Raw genomic sequence first — 14,115 nt, 5'->3', positions numbered from 1 at the left:
GATAGGATTGAGGCAGTTCTTGTTTTTTTTAAGTTAAAGAGAAACCAGAAGACGATCAGAGCATACTCATCGAAACGTCGAGTTAATCCAACGGTTCTTTTCAGAACCACCCCCAACTCATTTAGAGATTGTTATTACATGGTGTTACCGCAAACTCTTCTATATCATATTTCCACCATGCAAAGTTTCAAATCCTACTTAAAGAGAAACGTTGAACAGTAAGATTAGAACAGTTGGGTATTACATTGTTTTTAAAGTGGGATATTCACTTTATGGTCAGTGAAGTGTAGGCCTGTATTACATGTAGAGTACACTGGATGTATGTGTATTTTTTGTATTTTCAGAGACAATTTTGTTTTGCTAAAGTTTAAAAAACTGTCCTTTGAAACTTACATCTTACACAAGTTTGTTGCGTCGAATTGATACCTTTAATCTGCTCGTGGCATTTTGATGTTAAAGTCAATGTTCGCTAATGCCACATGTGAACCTCTTCGTTATGTAAACATGGTAGAGTGAGAAGCTAGTTATCTTTTAAGAGCAGATCAAAATAAATAAATTTGATCTGCCATATCAATGGAAAAAAAAAAAAATCCTTAATAAAAACCCAAGCATCAACAAGAAGTTTGAGATTTTCTGAACTACGTCTGAGCACAGCTCTTTGGTCTGAGTGAAGGAATTTTCTTGTGTGAGGCCATGGCCATTGTTTCATGCCAGGATCTAAAGTTGTCATTAGTTCGATTGGAATTCTCCTTACCTCTGGAAGAACTTTTTGACCTATGAAATTAATTTAACTCAGCACCTTGAAAGGTTGGTAGAGCTGAAATAGATACTGTTCATGTTCTTGTGTGATTAATCACACACTTAATGCACTAGACACTATTGGTAATTGTCAAAGACCAGTCTTCTCACTTGGTGTATCTCAACATATGCATAAAGTAACAAGCGTGTGTATTTTGAGCTCAATTGGTCATCAAAGTTGCGAGATATTAAAAAAAAAAAAAAAAACCTTGTCACCTCAAATTCTAAATCTGAGGTCTCAAAATCAAATTCATGGAAAATAACTTCTTTCTTAGAGATTGTTATTACATGGTGTTACCGCAAACTCTTCTATATCTTATCTCCACCATGCAAAGTTTCAAATCCTACTTCACTTCTTTCTCGAAAACTATGTCAATTTCAGAGGGAGCCGTTTCTCCCAATGTTTTATGCTATCAACCTCTCCATTACTCGTTACCAAGTAAGGTTTTATGTTAATAATTGTTTTGAGTAATTACCAATAGTGTCCACTGCCTTTAAATCTTTTGTGTGAGTTAGTAGAAAATGTTGAAAAACCATGCCTGAAACACATTTGTAATTTCAGTTGGAAAAACCAAATTAGAATATGACATCATTTCAGAGGGGAATATTTAAAAGATTTTTGTTTTGTTTTTAGAATGAACTTTCAGTCCCAAATTAAACAATTATGTTTTCTATCCTGATTTTTAATCCTGTATAATACCTTTAAAGTCATACACACTTTCAGTAAACAGTATTGTCCAAGGCCCACACTTCGTGTATCATTACTTCTATATAAAATAACAAACCTGTGAAAATTTAGGCTCAATTGGTCATCGGAGTCGGGAGAAAATAACGGGAAACCCACCCTTGCATCTGCGCGTTTCGCCGTGTCATGACATGTGTTTAAAATAAATTTGTAATTCTCGATATCGAGAATTGATATTGTTTTAATGTTTTTTCAAAAAGTAAAGTGTTTCATGGAATAATATTTCAAGAGAAGTCTTTCGACATTACCTTCTGTAAACCCTGTAAGTTGTTTGTAAATCTGTGAACATTTAATTTTTTTCTGTTCCGAAAGTGTCCAATGGCTTTAAAGGATTTGGTTTACTTTTTCAAAATGTCCATAGATTTACATTAAACTTACAGGGTTTGAAGATAATGATAGTGGAAAACTTCCCTTCAAATATTACTTACTGAGGTGCTGTAGTTTTTGAGAAATTAGTAAAACAATGTCATGAAAATACATTTGTAAATGATTAAAATAATTTTCGTCTCATGAGACAAAAATTATTTTCATGACATTGTTTTACTCATTTCCCCAAAACTACAGCACCTCAGCACGTAATATTTTCGGGGAAGCTTTCTACTATCATTATCTTTAAACTGTGTAAGTTTAGTGTAAATCTGTGGACATTGTGTTTTTTTGTCCTACAAAAGTTACATAGACCCTTTAAATGCATTTTGCAACATCTGTTTTTCTGAGACAAGATATCTTGTACTTGTCAAGCCTCCTCCACTATTAATGAGATCACTTTCCTCTGATGAAGACATAATGCTCAAGACATTTCAAAATGTGAAGAGCACTTGACAGATGAAGTGCATTCATGTCACTCAATGAGGTTGACACTGGTCCCCTGCTGGGCCACTGGTAACATTTATGGTGTACACTGACAGATGTATGTCTGTGTAAGGATTGCTGATGGAGTTTTTAACCAATCATCGATCTGTCAGATGCCCATTGGAATATATTTGTAAAGGGGTAATAAAAAGATACTGCCGTCGATTTCACAAAACTCTTCCTAACTTAAGACTAATCTTAGGACTTAGGACGAGTCCCAACCCTGCACTGTAGCATGCAGACCTTAAGATTAATCCTAAGTTAGGACGAGTTACTCGTCCTAACTCGAGATAAGACGAGTCCTAACTCTTTGTGAAATCGACGGCTGGTTTCTAAGAGAGTATATTCGGTATGGTAACAGAAACATACAAAAGGCGAATAGTATTTGTGTATTTGTAAGAGAACTTTTTTACTGGTATCCCGTTTTCAAAAATAAATCATATTTAAATATCATTAACAATATGGGTGCCACTTCAAGCAGAAGTTTTCCAGTTCTCTCAAATCTGGGGATTACCCAGAATTTTAAAAGTAACGATTTGAATAAGAGTTGAAGAAAAGTTGGAATAGTCTTTAAAGACAGTGGACACTATTGGAAATTGTCAAAGACCAGTCTTCTCACTTGGTGTATATCAACATATATGCATAAAATAACAAACCTGTGAAAATTTGAGCTCGATTGGTCGTCGGAGTTGCGAGATAACTATGAAAGAAAAAACACCCTAGTCACACGGAGTTGTGTGCTTTTAGATGCTTGATTTCGCGACCTCAAATTCTAAACTTGAAGTCTCAAAATCAAATTCTTTGTTAAATGTCTTCTTCTCAAAAACTACGTCACTTCAGAAGGAGCTGTTTCTCACAATGTTTTATACTATCAACCTCTCCCCATTACTCGTTAACGAGTGATGTTTTATGCTAATAATTATTTTTAATTAATTACCAATAGTGTCCACTGCCTTTAATATGCAACACATCACAGGCAGGGTACTTTGTCATGGAAGGTCCTCAAATGTCAATAAAATAATCTTGGTGTCCAACAGACAAGCCTAGCAGCATTTTGAACTTTTTGAAGTCTAGATAAAACTTAACAATGTTAATAAATTCTCCTCAAAACTTGAGCATTTCTTTATAAACCCTAAGCACCCTCCCTGTAACTATATTATGTCAAAAATGTTTCCATCCTATTTTGAGCCCCACCAAGTCTTCAGGCTGTTATAACTTTTTTTGAAGTAAAATAGCAGCTGTTCGGTCACCAGGCAGATGCCATTAACTGCTGACAAATAATACCAGATATTTGAAATAAATAAAACCTCCCCACACTCATAAATAGATTTCCCCTGAGAGAAGATCTCGTAATTTATTCTCCAGAAAAAAAAAGGAAAGAAAAAAACCCCATCTTGAATAGATAAGGTCATTCCAAAGGATTGCCCTAATTAATGTCGCTAGAAAAAAATGTGACCTTCGGAGATCACTTCAACTGCTTGTTTTTCTTTTGTGAAATTGTTTCCAATTTGGATTTGAGAAATGAGGCTACTTTCAATACCTTCTCTGTTAATTTCTTTGCACTTACAATTGTTTAGAGAGATTAATAATCTCGCCTTGCTGTTGTGATTTCTGAGTATACACATGTAAGTTGCTTTACAGCTGAGGCTAAAGAAGGAACTGCAACCTCTTCCTCAAGATTGATGTAACAAACACATGGGATGTTTAATTTTTGTCCTACACATTGAGAAGAATAACATAACTTATGGGTTCTCACTCATTTATGGTTGGTTTGGGTAAATTTAGCTTCAGTAAATTAAGGATAATTCCTCACTCGCTGAAGATTCCTAAATAAATAAAAATACATGTGACTGTTCAAGGTTCCTCAAAATCGTCATGTTATTGTTAATGTTTGTTGTGACAGAACATTCACTGTGAAGGATTGGAAGAAAAAGTAGAGGGACTTTAAAGGCAGTGGACACTATTGGTAATTGCCAAAGACTTGTCTGCACAGTTGGTGTATCTCAACATATGCATAATATAACTAACCTTTGAAAATTTGAGCTCAATCAGTCATGGAACTTGCGAAATAATAATGAAAGAAAAAAACACCCATGTCACACGAAGTTGTGTGCATTTAGATGGTTGATTTCGAGACCTCAAGTTCTAAATCTGAGGTCTTGAAATCAAATTCGTGGAAAATTACTTCTTTCTCGAAAACTATGGCACTTCAGAGGGAGCCGTTTCTCACAGTGTTTTATACCATCAACCTCTCCCCATTACTTGTCACCAAGAAAGGTTTTATGCTAATCATTATTTTGAGTAATTACCAATAGTGTCCACTGCCTTTAAACCAACAACAAAGTAAGACAAGATAGTCAGCTGACCATAGGGAGTGGTTTGGTAGATAAACCACTCACAAGGGTGTGAAATTACACCCCCCCCCCCCAATATCTAAGTACATCAAGCATTTCTATAAAAAAATGACCATAAATGGTCATCATTTCTCAGCAATAAACAAAGAGAACGATCCTGACTGATGGGCCCAGTTTGGGTCTGATAGAACTGTTTATTTAGAGGATACTGTTTCCAAATGTCTGATAATGTGCCTGAGGGTGGTCCATCTTGCAAGTACATACTCCCAGAACTATTTCGTAAGACTACCAGACAGTTCTCAAATGCAGCGACCAAGGATGAGGCAGTCTTCTTTCGTTTAACATTTACATGACAATACTTTATGTACAGCTTGCAAAGGCAACATTACCATATCAAGGAATTTATACCCAATATTTTGCTGGACCATGGAGGTAAGGCTCAACTAATTTAAAATTATTGAGTAACTTTTTAAAGAAGGCCGCTTTGTAATTGTTAGAATCGCTTGAAGTTGAAGCTACAGGATAGGGGTGTAGATCCACCATGGCAGTAGTCTAGCTGCACTAGAATCACTTGAAGCTTAAAGGCACTGGACACTATTGGTAATTACTCAAAATAATTATCACCATAAAACCTCATTTGGTTATGAGTAATAGGGAGAGGTTGATAGTATAAAACATTGTGAGAAACGGCTCCCTCTGAAGTGACATAGTTTTTGAGAAAGAAATAATTTTCCATTTGATTTCGAGACCTCGAGTTAAGAATTTTGAGGTCTCGAAATCAAGCATCTGAAAGCACACAACTTCGTGTGACAAGGATGTTTCTTTCTTTCATAGTTATCACGCAACTCCGACGACCAATTGAGCTCAAACTTTCATAGGTTTGTTATTTCATGCATATGTTGAGATACACCAAGTGAGAAGACTGGTCTTTGACAATTACCAATAGTGTCCACTGTCTTTAAAGGCAGTGGACACTTGGTAATTATTCAAAATAATTATCACCATAAAACCTCACTTGGTAACGAGTAATGGGGAGAGGTTGATAGTATAAAACATTGTGAGAAACGGCTCCCTCTGAAGTGACGTAGTTTTCGAGAAAGATGTAATTTTCCATGAATTTAATTTCAAGACCTCAAGTTTAGAACTTGAGGTCTCGAAATCAACCATCTAAACGCAGAACTTGAGGTCTCGAAATCAACCATCTAAACGCACACAACTTCGTATGACAAGGGTGTGTTTTTCTTTCATAGGTATATCGCAACTCCAACGACCAATTGAGCTCAAATTTTCACAAGTTTGTTACTTTAGGACTGGTCTTTGACAATTACCAATAGTGTCCATTGTCTGTAACAGGAGTGTGCTGCAGATCGAATGGCAGTTGTTTGTGACAGCTTTTGAAGATACATGTAATTGATCCGGAAGGGAATTAGGGGGTATAGGACTGGGGGAGAGTGGGTTGAAGAAGGACAAGGTCAAGTTATCACTGGTTAGCTCATTAAGAAGAGATTGCCCTAGTTTATCCAGGGTTGACCTGCTGGGAGATGTCAGTCTGTAGATATACTGTTTACATCATGAGATGTAGAGACTTCAACTAAAGATCTAAATCGAGTACAAATACCTCATTGATTTGAGAAGAAACAGCTTTGAGTTTGATCGCATCACAGAGGAAGAATTGTCTTCATTTTGTTCATGGATGCTTGCAGTAAGTTTGTTTAGAAAGTATTTTGTGTAGGTCAATCTAAGTAGGATTTGAAACTTTGCATGGTGGAAATCTGATTTGGAAAGGTTTGCGGTAACACCATGTAATGACTATCTCTAATGAGTTGGGGTGGTTCTGAAAAGAACCGTTGGTTTCAACTCAACCTTTTGATCAGTATGCTCTGATCGTCTTGGGTTTTAGGTCAATCTAATTTAAATTTGGAATTTAGATGCTTAGGAGTGTATGTGTTGATTGAGTTTAGTTTACATTCATTGTACTTTGTTTGTGTGTACATGTACTTTTTCATATTTTGCTCTTTAGGTCTGTGTAGTTTAGGATGAGTCCCTTTTAAAGCCATTAGACACTTTCGTAACAGAAAAAAAAAAAAGTTCACAGATTTACAAATAACTTACAGGGTTTACAGAAGGCAATGGTGAAAGACTTCTCTTGAAATATTATTCCATGAAATGCTTTACTTTTTGAGAAAACAGCAAAACAATACAAATTCTCGTTAACAAGAATTACGGATTTATTTTAAACACATGTCATGACACGGCGAAACGCGCGGAAACAAGGGTGGGTTTTTTCGTTGTTTTCTCCCGACTCCGATGACTGATTGAGCCTAAATTTTCACAGGTTTGTTATTTGATATAGAAGTTGTGGTACACAAAGTGTGGGCCTTGGACAACACTGTTTACCGAAAGGGTCCAATGGCTTAAAAGCCATTAGACACTTTCGGAACAGAAAAAAAAATAAAAGTTCACAGATTTACAAACAACTTACAGGGTTTACAGAAGGTAATGGTGAAAGACTTGTCTTGAAATATTATTCCATGAAATGCTTTACTTTCTGAGAAAACATTAAAACAATATCAATTCTTCGATATCGAGAACTACGGATTTATTTTAAGTGTTGAGTACACAACCATGGAGGCGAGTAACAAGTTTGTAAAGGGGAATGTACACAGTTTGTGAAGTCTGTACACCTCTTGAAAGCTTGGATACCTGCCTACTTGTTGTACAAACCAGTTTACTGTGTAATTGTAAAATGATTGAATCGTTTCAACTGATAATGGTTACCTGTCGCCATCAGTCAAGTAGGTTCTGATGTATGCCACTGGTTAGGGATTAGTTTACATGTACCCTCTCCATACTATGTGTACATAGCAGCTCAATGACACAGTGTTAATGCATTGCTGACTGTTCTGTCATTGTGTGGTAATCTGATCATGTATGATCGGTTACATGTTGTTTGCAGTTTGGTTGTTGAGCTTTCTCGACTGAGTTGTTGTTTTGCCTGTGACTCATTTATTTGTCGTTGAACAATCACAAATAATCTTTTCTGTGAGAGGGGTTGTCTGATGTAAACGGATTTTCGCTGAATATTTATGTTTTTTACTTTTATGTTTTTGGTTGCTGTTTTTTTTTTTTTTTTTTTTTTTTTGGCAATTATTTGTTTTACCCCTGGTTATCAGCACCATATCCAAAGCTGGCCCCACAGAAACACTAATAAGTTCATAACTCAAACTTTGTATTCCAATATTTTTTTTCTTTTTTCTTTTTAAAGTTAACTGGGAACATTTTCAATCATCTAAGAAATGTTGTTGAGCTGTGTAAACACTTGATACCAATGCCTCTGTTTTTAAGCTCTAGGGTTTACACTGAAAACCCCACCCCCCCCCCCCCCAAACAAAAAAAAAAAACCCAAAAACAGCCAGCCTTCTGAGATGCAATACTGTAGATAAAGAATGATTTTTATATGGAGGGCCTCAGAAGACAAAATAGCTTAAAGAAGATTTAAAAACATGTTGATCAGAGCAAACAGCGCATTTTTCTTTTGGCTGTGGGCAACAGATACCCTGCAGATGAGCTCTGTAATTTGATGTCATTAACCTCGCAGTGTTGCGAGGCATGTTGCCTTATACCATTTGCATAAACTTTAAAGAACGATAACCAACATTTTTTTCAAACTGTTTTGCACATTTGAACAAAAAAATCTTCTCAAAACCCCTGACCAAAATTAAATCATCAAATTGTTTTTTGTTTCCTGGTGCAGTATTAAAGGAACAGGTTGTCTTGGATCGGTCGAGTTGGTCTTTGAAAAGCATTTGAAGCCATTTGTTATGAAATGCATATGGTTGGAAAGATGTTTTAAAAGTAGAATAATGATCCACACAAACTTGCCTCGAAATTGCGTGGTTTTCCTTTTACATAAACCTCAAGGGAACCTGACTGGGTAAATTTGTAAATGATTTTTGGGGTTGAACAAAGAATTGACTAGAGTGGGATTCGAACCAACGACCTCCGGATTAACGTGCCGTCGCTCTACCAACTGAGCTATCTAGCCCTATATTGGCGGTGTCCCTATTTTGTCAATATCTTTGTTCGGGGGTGCCAGTCAGAAGCCATAGGTTGTATCGTAATTTGGGTGTGATCCCTGGCTACACGGCAGTTAACGGTTGTATGGCTTCTGACTGGCACCCCCGAACAAAGATCCCGTGCAACAAATTAAATCATGAAAATTGTGTGGTTTTTTTTTTTTTTCCCCCAATGCTTTTTGATGTGTGGAACAGTTTTAAGATGAGAAGTACATTAAACTGCAGTTTTCGATGCCTAATAAAATATTTTAAACCCTTTTTTGGGGCACATTTGAAAATAACAATTCCTTGCAACAATTAAATTCATAAAATTATGGTCATCATTTTTTCCCCAAAGCTTTCTGTTTCATGGACAAGTTTTAAGACGAGAGTGATTTGCTGCAAATGCAGTTTTAATCTTTGCTCCCTCGCTTCACACCCTGGTCAATTCCCTCATCAATTAATCTAGTCATCCTTCCACGCAAAGTGACAAAGTGACAGGCCAAACCCCGTTGGCAAACATGGCACTCGTTAAGTACAGTGCCCACAGATATTTAATAAGTTACTAATAATGCCTAATACCTGTAGCCTACATCACCTGAATCCGTTGGAAATGTTATGTTAAGCTCTTTACATTAAAGTGTTAATTAGTTTTTGGGGAGAGAGTAAATTTATTCCAGGCATTTTTTTTTTCAAGGAACACTATAATCAGACAATCCAAAAGGTTACTGATAATAAAGTTCATATCAGTGGCATTCCTCCAGTAAAAAACATTCTTCTGATTGTCTGTCAAATTTGAAGGAATAGCATTTGAATACCTCCAAAACCACCGTTAGGCCAAAAAAAAAAAAACCAAAACAGTTGATCGTCCCCGCCCGCATCCTTTTTTGGAGCCACATCCTTTTTTTTATACTATTTTTGTAAAAAAAAAGGAAGAAGTTTTTTTAATTGATCTTTTCAAAAGGACTTGCCTAGGAGCTTTTCCCGAATCTAACGTGATGCTCTCAAACACTTTTTACCGTCTGTTTCATAATACAATCCTAGTGAATGTCTACCAGCAAATCTTTTTAGTGTTATCCGACCCTGTTAGTGTAATTAGGGTTAACACAGGCAGGTCCTCATGCAACTAATAGGTATAAATAAGTTTGCGGTTGATTCAAACTGAAAATTGGTGGCCTGTTTGATTTGAAATACTAAGCAGCCATCTTGAAACAAAATAGTAAATAGTAAGGCCCTCATCCTCCTCTTTTTTGAAAAATCCGGACGATCAACTGTTATTTATTTTTATTTGGCCTTACTGGTGATAGTTGTTGCAAGGAGTACGCCTGTTGAATTCGCAGTAGGGTTGAAGAATACTATTTGTGTTTTGCCCATACACCGATGCGTGACAAGGACTGTACTCCAGCTCTAGAATGGTAAACGTTGTGGGTTCGAATCCCATCAGAGTAATAATATGCCTGTGGGTTCTGTTTACAGGATTTGGGAAAAGTACTAAGCAACAGTGCTTTTCACACATTTGTGTCAATGGGTTAAAACACAAATAAAAAATCACTTAACGGTTTTTCTATGATTTTACTAAAACATGACCACATAATTTGCTGAAGTTTTCTCAGATTGTTTGAGGGTGTGCTTGCTGAAATGTTTTCACCCTTTGGACAAAAAAATATGGTGCAATCAGAACCTTTTTGAAGACAATGTATGTTCAAGGTGATTATAACCACACAACATGGTCACACCTTCTTGGAGCTTGGATGGGATCAGCAGATTGGTTGTAGATTGTGCTAATTGAAATGATTTCACTCTTTGAAAAACTAATGATGTAAACCGTAATCAAACTTAAAGACATTGTATGTTCAAGCGATGATTATCATGTAGGTAACAGGGTCACACCTTCTTGGGGGTCAGTAGAGTTTAATGGAAGACTCTCCTCTGCTGATTGTGTTTCCGATTAAGTCCTTAAGTCTGTCAATATGAGTTGTTCGCTAAGTATTCTGTCAATACATCACTTGCTTGATTTAGTAATCTAGCCAGTGGTGATGAAAACCCTCTGAGTTTAAACACTGAAGGAGCTGCCTGGAGGGCTGTATTTATAATCACTTTGTGTAAGAGGTTTGTTGAGACTAGAGAGCTGATCATTGATGTTGCAGTATTATTAAATAGGGATAACTTTAACTTCAGTACCGGCTGGTTGAATTTGTAAAGTTTAAGGTAAGGTACAGTGAACTGTTCTATAGATGAAGTAATTGCATTAGGGATGAGAAATGATTACTGTAAAATTGTAAAACCAAATTATTGTTCTTTGGGCACATGGAGACTCTTTGGTTGAAGGAGGGTGGTGGGTTGGTTTGCCCAAAACTGTACACAGATAAAACATACTATTTTATAACTTTTTTTGTTTTGCTTTCTTTGTCCTATTGTTTGTCTTCTTGTTGAGCCTGAGTTGTCCCCACTATTTTGCGTAAGCCATTGTTCTTTATCCCCGATAGATGCAAGAGTAGTCCATAATATTAATAGTGTGCAGTAACCACTGCATACTGGATTCGAGTAGAAAATGCCTTGGTGCCCTCGTCCTTTCAAAAAACGAAGCATACAGGCCAGGGCTGGAAGGGAACAAATAGTCTGATCCCAATTTGATGTATTTGAATCTGTATTCATTATTGCTGTTTGCTCATAGGCAAAGATTTTTATACTTTAATAAAGGTTTGTAAAGATACAGGATCATATTTGAAGTATCTGTCTGGGTATCCACCGTTAATTTATTCACGGTTTCCTTCATGGATGATATATTCCTATCTCTCCTGAATAATTTAGTCAATGATTGAAGACGTTTCTTGTATTTCCCTACAGATGGTCGTCCGTCGTTCACAGTGCAGTAACCTAGCGAGAGATTCCTTCTTCAGCGACATCATCATGCCGACTGACTCCATCTTCACCCCGCCCATCGCACCCCCTCCTCCTTACTCCCCACCGGAGTACACGGCAATCTCCAACGACAGGGTGCTGGTAGAGTCCAATGAGTTCATGGATGACATGTCCACTCCGACGCCTGTGATTGGTCCGATGGATATGCCGCCGCCGTACTCGACCCTTGACCTGTCTCCTGGCGGGACGACGATCGAGTGTTCCGTGGCTCAAGAGTATCAGGTCGAACCAAGCGAGGTAAGATTTATCTCAATTTTTTTTTTCCGACTAGGAATTTGTTGTCAACATCACTCTTGCAGGCCCGGATTTACATAGTGGCCATGGCCCCTGGTCTCCAGCCCCTCCAGGCCGATATGCTTCGTTTTTGAAAGGGCAAGGGCACCAAGGCCTTTTCTCCTTGGTAAAGGGCACCCTATGGAGAAATTGTAAATTTGCACTGGAGAATTACACGCAGGCAATCGCCTTGGTGCTTCTGAAAATAGCCTTGCCCTCTCAAATATCAACTCCTAAGCCAGCTCTTGTGAAGTTCGGAAACTACATGTGGTAGAAAGCTGATGTTTAATGGTTGCTCGCTTTATTAAGTAATTTGTGGTAGGAATTTTCTTGAAATGTCAAGGACATTTAAAGGCCAATAAATAGATCAAATATTTCATTTGATTTTGAAATCAGCCAAAAATGGTCGCAAGAAGGAAATATTTGGGATGAAAGAAACAAGCAGTAAAAAGTTTCTTACTTTAGAATGCTTTGATCTGATACTTATCAAGTTTCCATTTTTAAGGAAAAGTAAAAATAGAGATTATGTATTTTCACACCTTATTATAATATTTGGAGTGATCAAATCCTGCAAAAAGTGAAAAAATATTCCATTTGGCGAACTCCCATTTACAATTCCACTCTTTAGACAGATATCTCTTCTCATGTCATCTCAATAAACAAAATCATACCCTTTCATTTCTTGTAATTGGATATTTCTATTTGCGTCCGTCGTGGCAACCAAAACAAATGCAGTCAAGACTACAGCTTTTATAATGATATAAATACTATTCTCAATGCCCTGCCGTAGATCGGGTAGTGTTTACACAGTAATTTCTCGCAGTGATGAATGCAGTACGAGACGTTTAAAGGCACTGAACACTGTTAGTAATTGCTCAAAATAATTTGTAGGCATAAAAACTTACTTGGTAACGAGCAAAGGAGAGCCGTGGTAGTTTAAAAAAATTCAGAGAAACGGCTCTCTCTGATGCTCTGGTTACATGGTTTTTGAGAAAGAGGTAATGTCTCACTCGGTATTATTAAAAAGCTTTAGGCCTGAAGTCTTTTAATACTTTTTGGGGCATCTCAAAGCACACAAGTTTGTGCAACAAGGGTGTTTTTTTTTATTTATTATTTTCTTACAACTTCGATGACCAAATGAGTTCAAATTTGCACAGATTTTTAATTTCATGCTTACTGTGTGTTGGAAACCACCAAGTGAGAATACTGGTCTTTGACAAATTACAAAAGGTGTCCAGTGCCTTTAATGACTGAGTTGTTACTGGTTACATCTTGATTTGTCTCTCTCTTCTGGAATGGAAGTCATTGAGCTCCATCAGCTTGTAGTCAAGGCCCCCTCGGACCCATTATAATTTTGATCTCATCCTCAACCGCCTATCCCTTATATAATGACCACCCAATTATCAAACCTGTCACACATTAGTCCAGGAGCTTCAACCATACATGGGAACTGTCTACATTAAGACTTCGCAGATATTCTATTTTCAGCGATCACAATCGGTTTTATTCAGACTCTCCTTAGTTGGCATGGACTCAGAGTAGATGACATAATTACTAGCTGGTACTATTTCCTTCCCAGCCATTGTCAAGTCGGCACAAGGAAACCGCAGAAATCTATTAACAAGTTTTCACAGTCGCCATTCAGCAGTTTTTAAATGCCACCGATGTTGTGAAATCGGGTCCCCTGATAGAAAAACTACTTTCCCCCCACTGGGCTTTCTTTGCCCAACACGCTAAGGGATCAAGCTTACCGGTACATGGGCAAGTACAATAGCACGGGGTGTTTGTCAGACCCCTTCATAAACTGGAGTGCTGAACAAAACCCACTTTGGTGTTAGCCGCAGGGTACTTGCTACCTCCGTTGTGTTATTGCCAGAACAGCATTGGGGAAATTGTGAGGTGATCGAGGGAAAATAGCTGGAACCATTTGGACGGGATGACGGAATTTGTGCAGATGGATTGGCTGTCATACTTGTTCTGTGTGTGGTTATAGTAGTACAGTTGGATACGTAGGACTGGCTAGTGCAATGCTGATGAGAGGGTGAGTTTGTAGTGTCTGCTCCTTCTGTCTGTTTTTTTGTTGTTGTAAATGCTGCTTTACACTTCATGCATTGTA

General features: G+C 37.3%; 1 protein-coding gene across 3 annotated transcripts in view; it reads left to right on the top strand.

The window, feature by feature from the left end:
• LOC139937700 (uncharacterized) overlaps positions 1-14,115 on the top strand; it is a 134,308-nt gene that overhangs the window by 86,557 nt on the left and 33,636 nt on the right. For 2 of the 3 annotated variants that reach the window (XM_071932978.1, XM_071932979.1), the window contains one exon: positions 11,652-11,963. In XM_071932978.1, coding sequence (XP_071789079.1) covers positions 11,652-11,963 — 312 coding nt within the window. Of the gene's footprint in view, positions 1-10,919; positions 11,013-11,651; positions 11,964-14,115 lie in introns of those variants that run through there. The other variant, XM_071932980.1, reaches the window with a different exon arrangement.

This window comes from Asterias amurensis, chromosome 5, assembly GCF_032118995.1.
Source record: "Asterias amurensis chromosome 5, ASM3211899v1".
Lineage (NCBI taxonomy): Eukaryota > Metazoa > Echinodermata > Asteroidea > Forcipulatida > Asteriidae > Asterias > Asterias amurensis.
The sequence above is the reverse complement of the archived record's forward strand: the minus strand, read 5'-3'. Positions and strand labels throughout refer to the sequence as shown.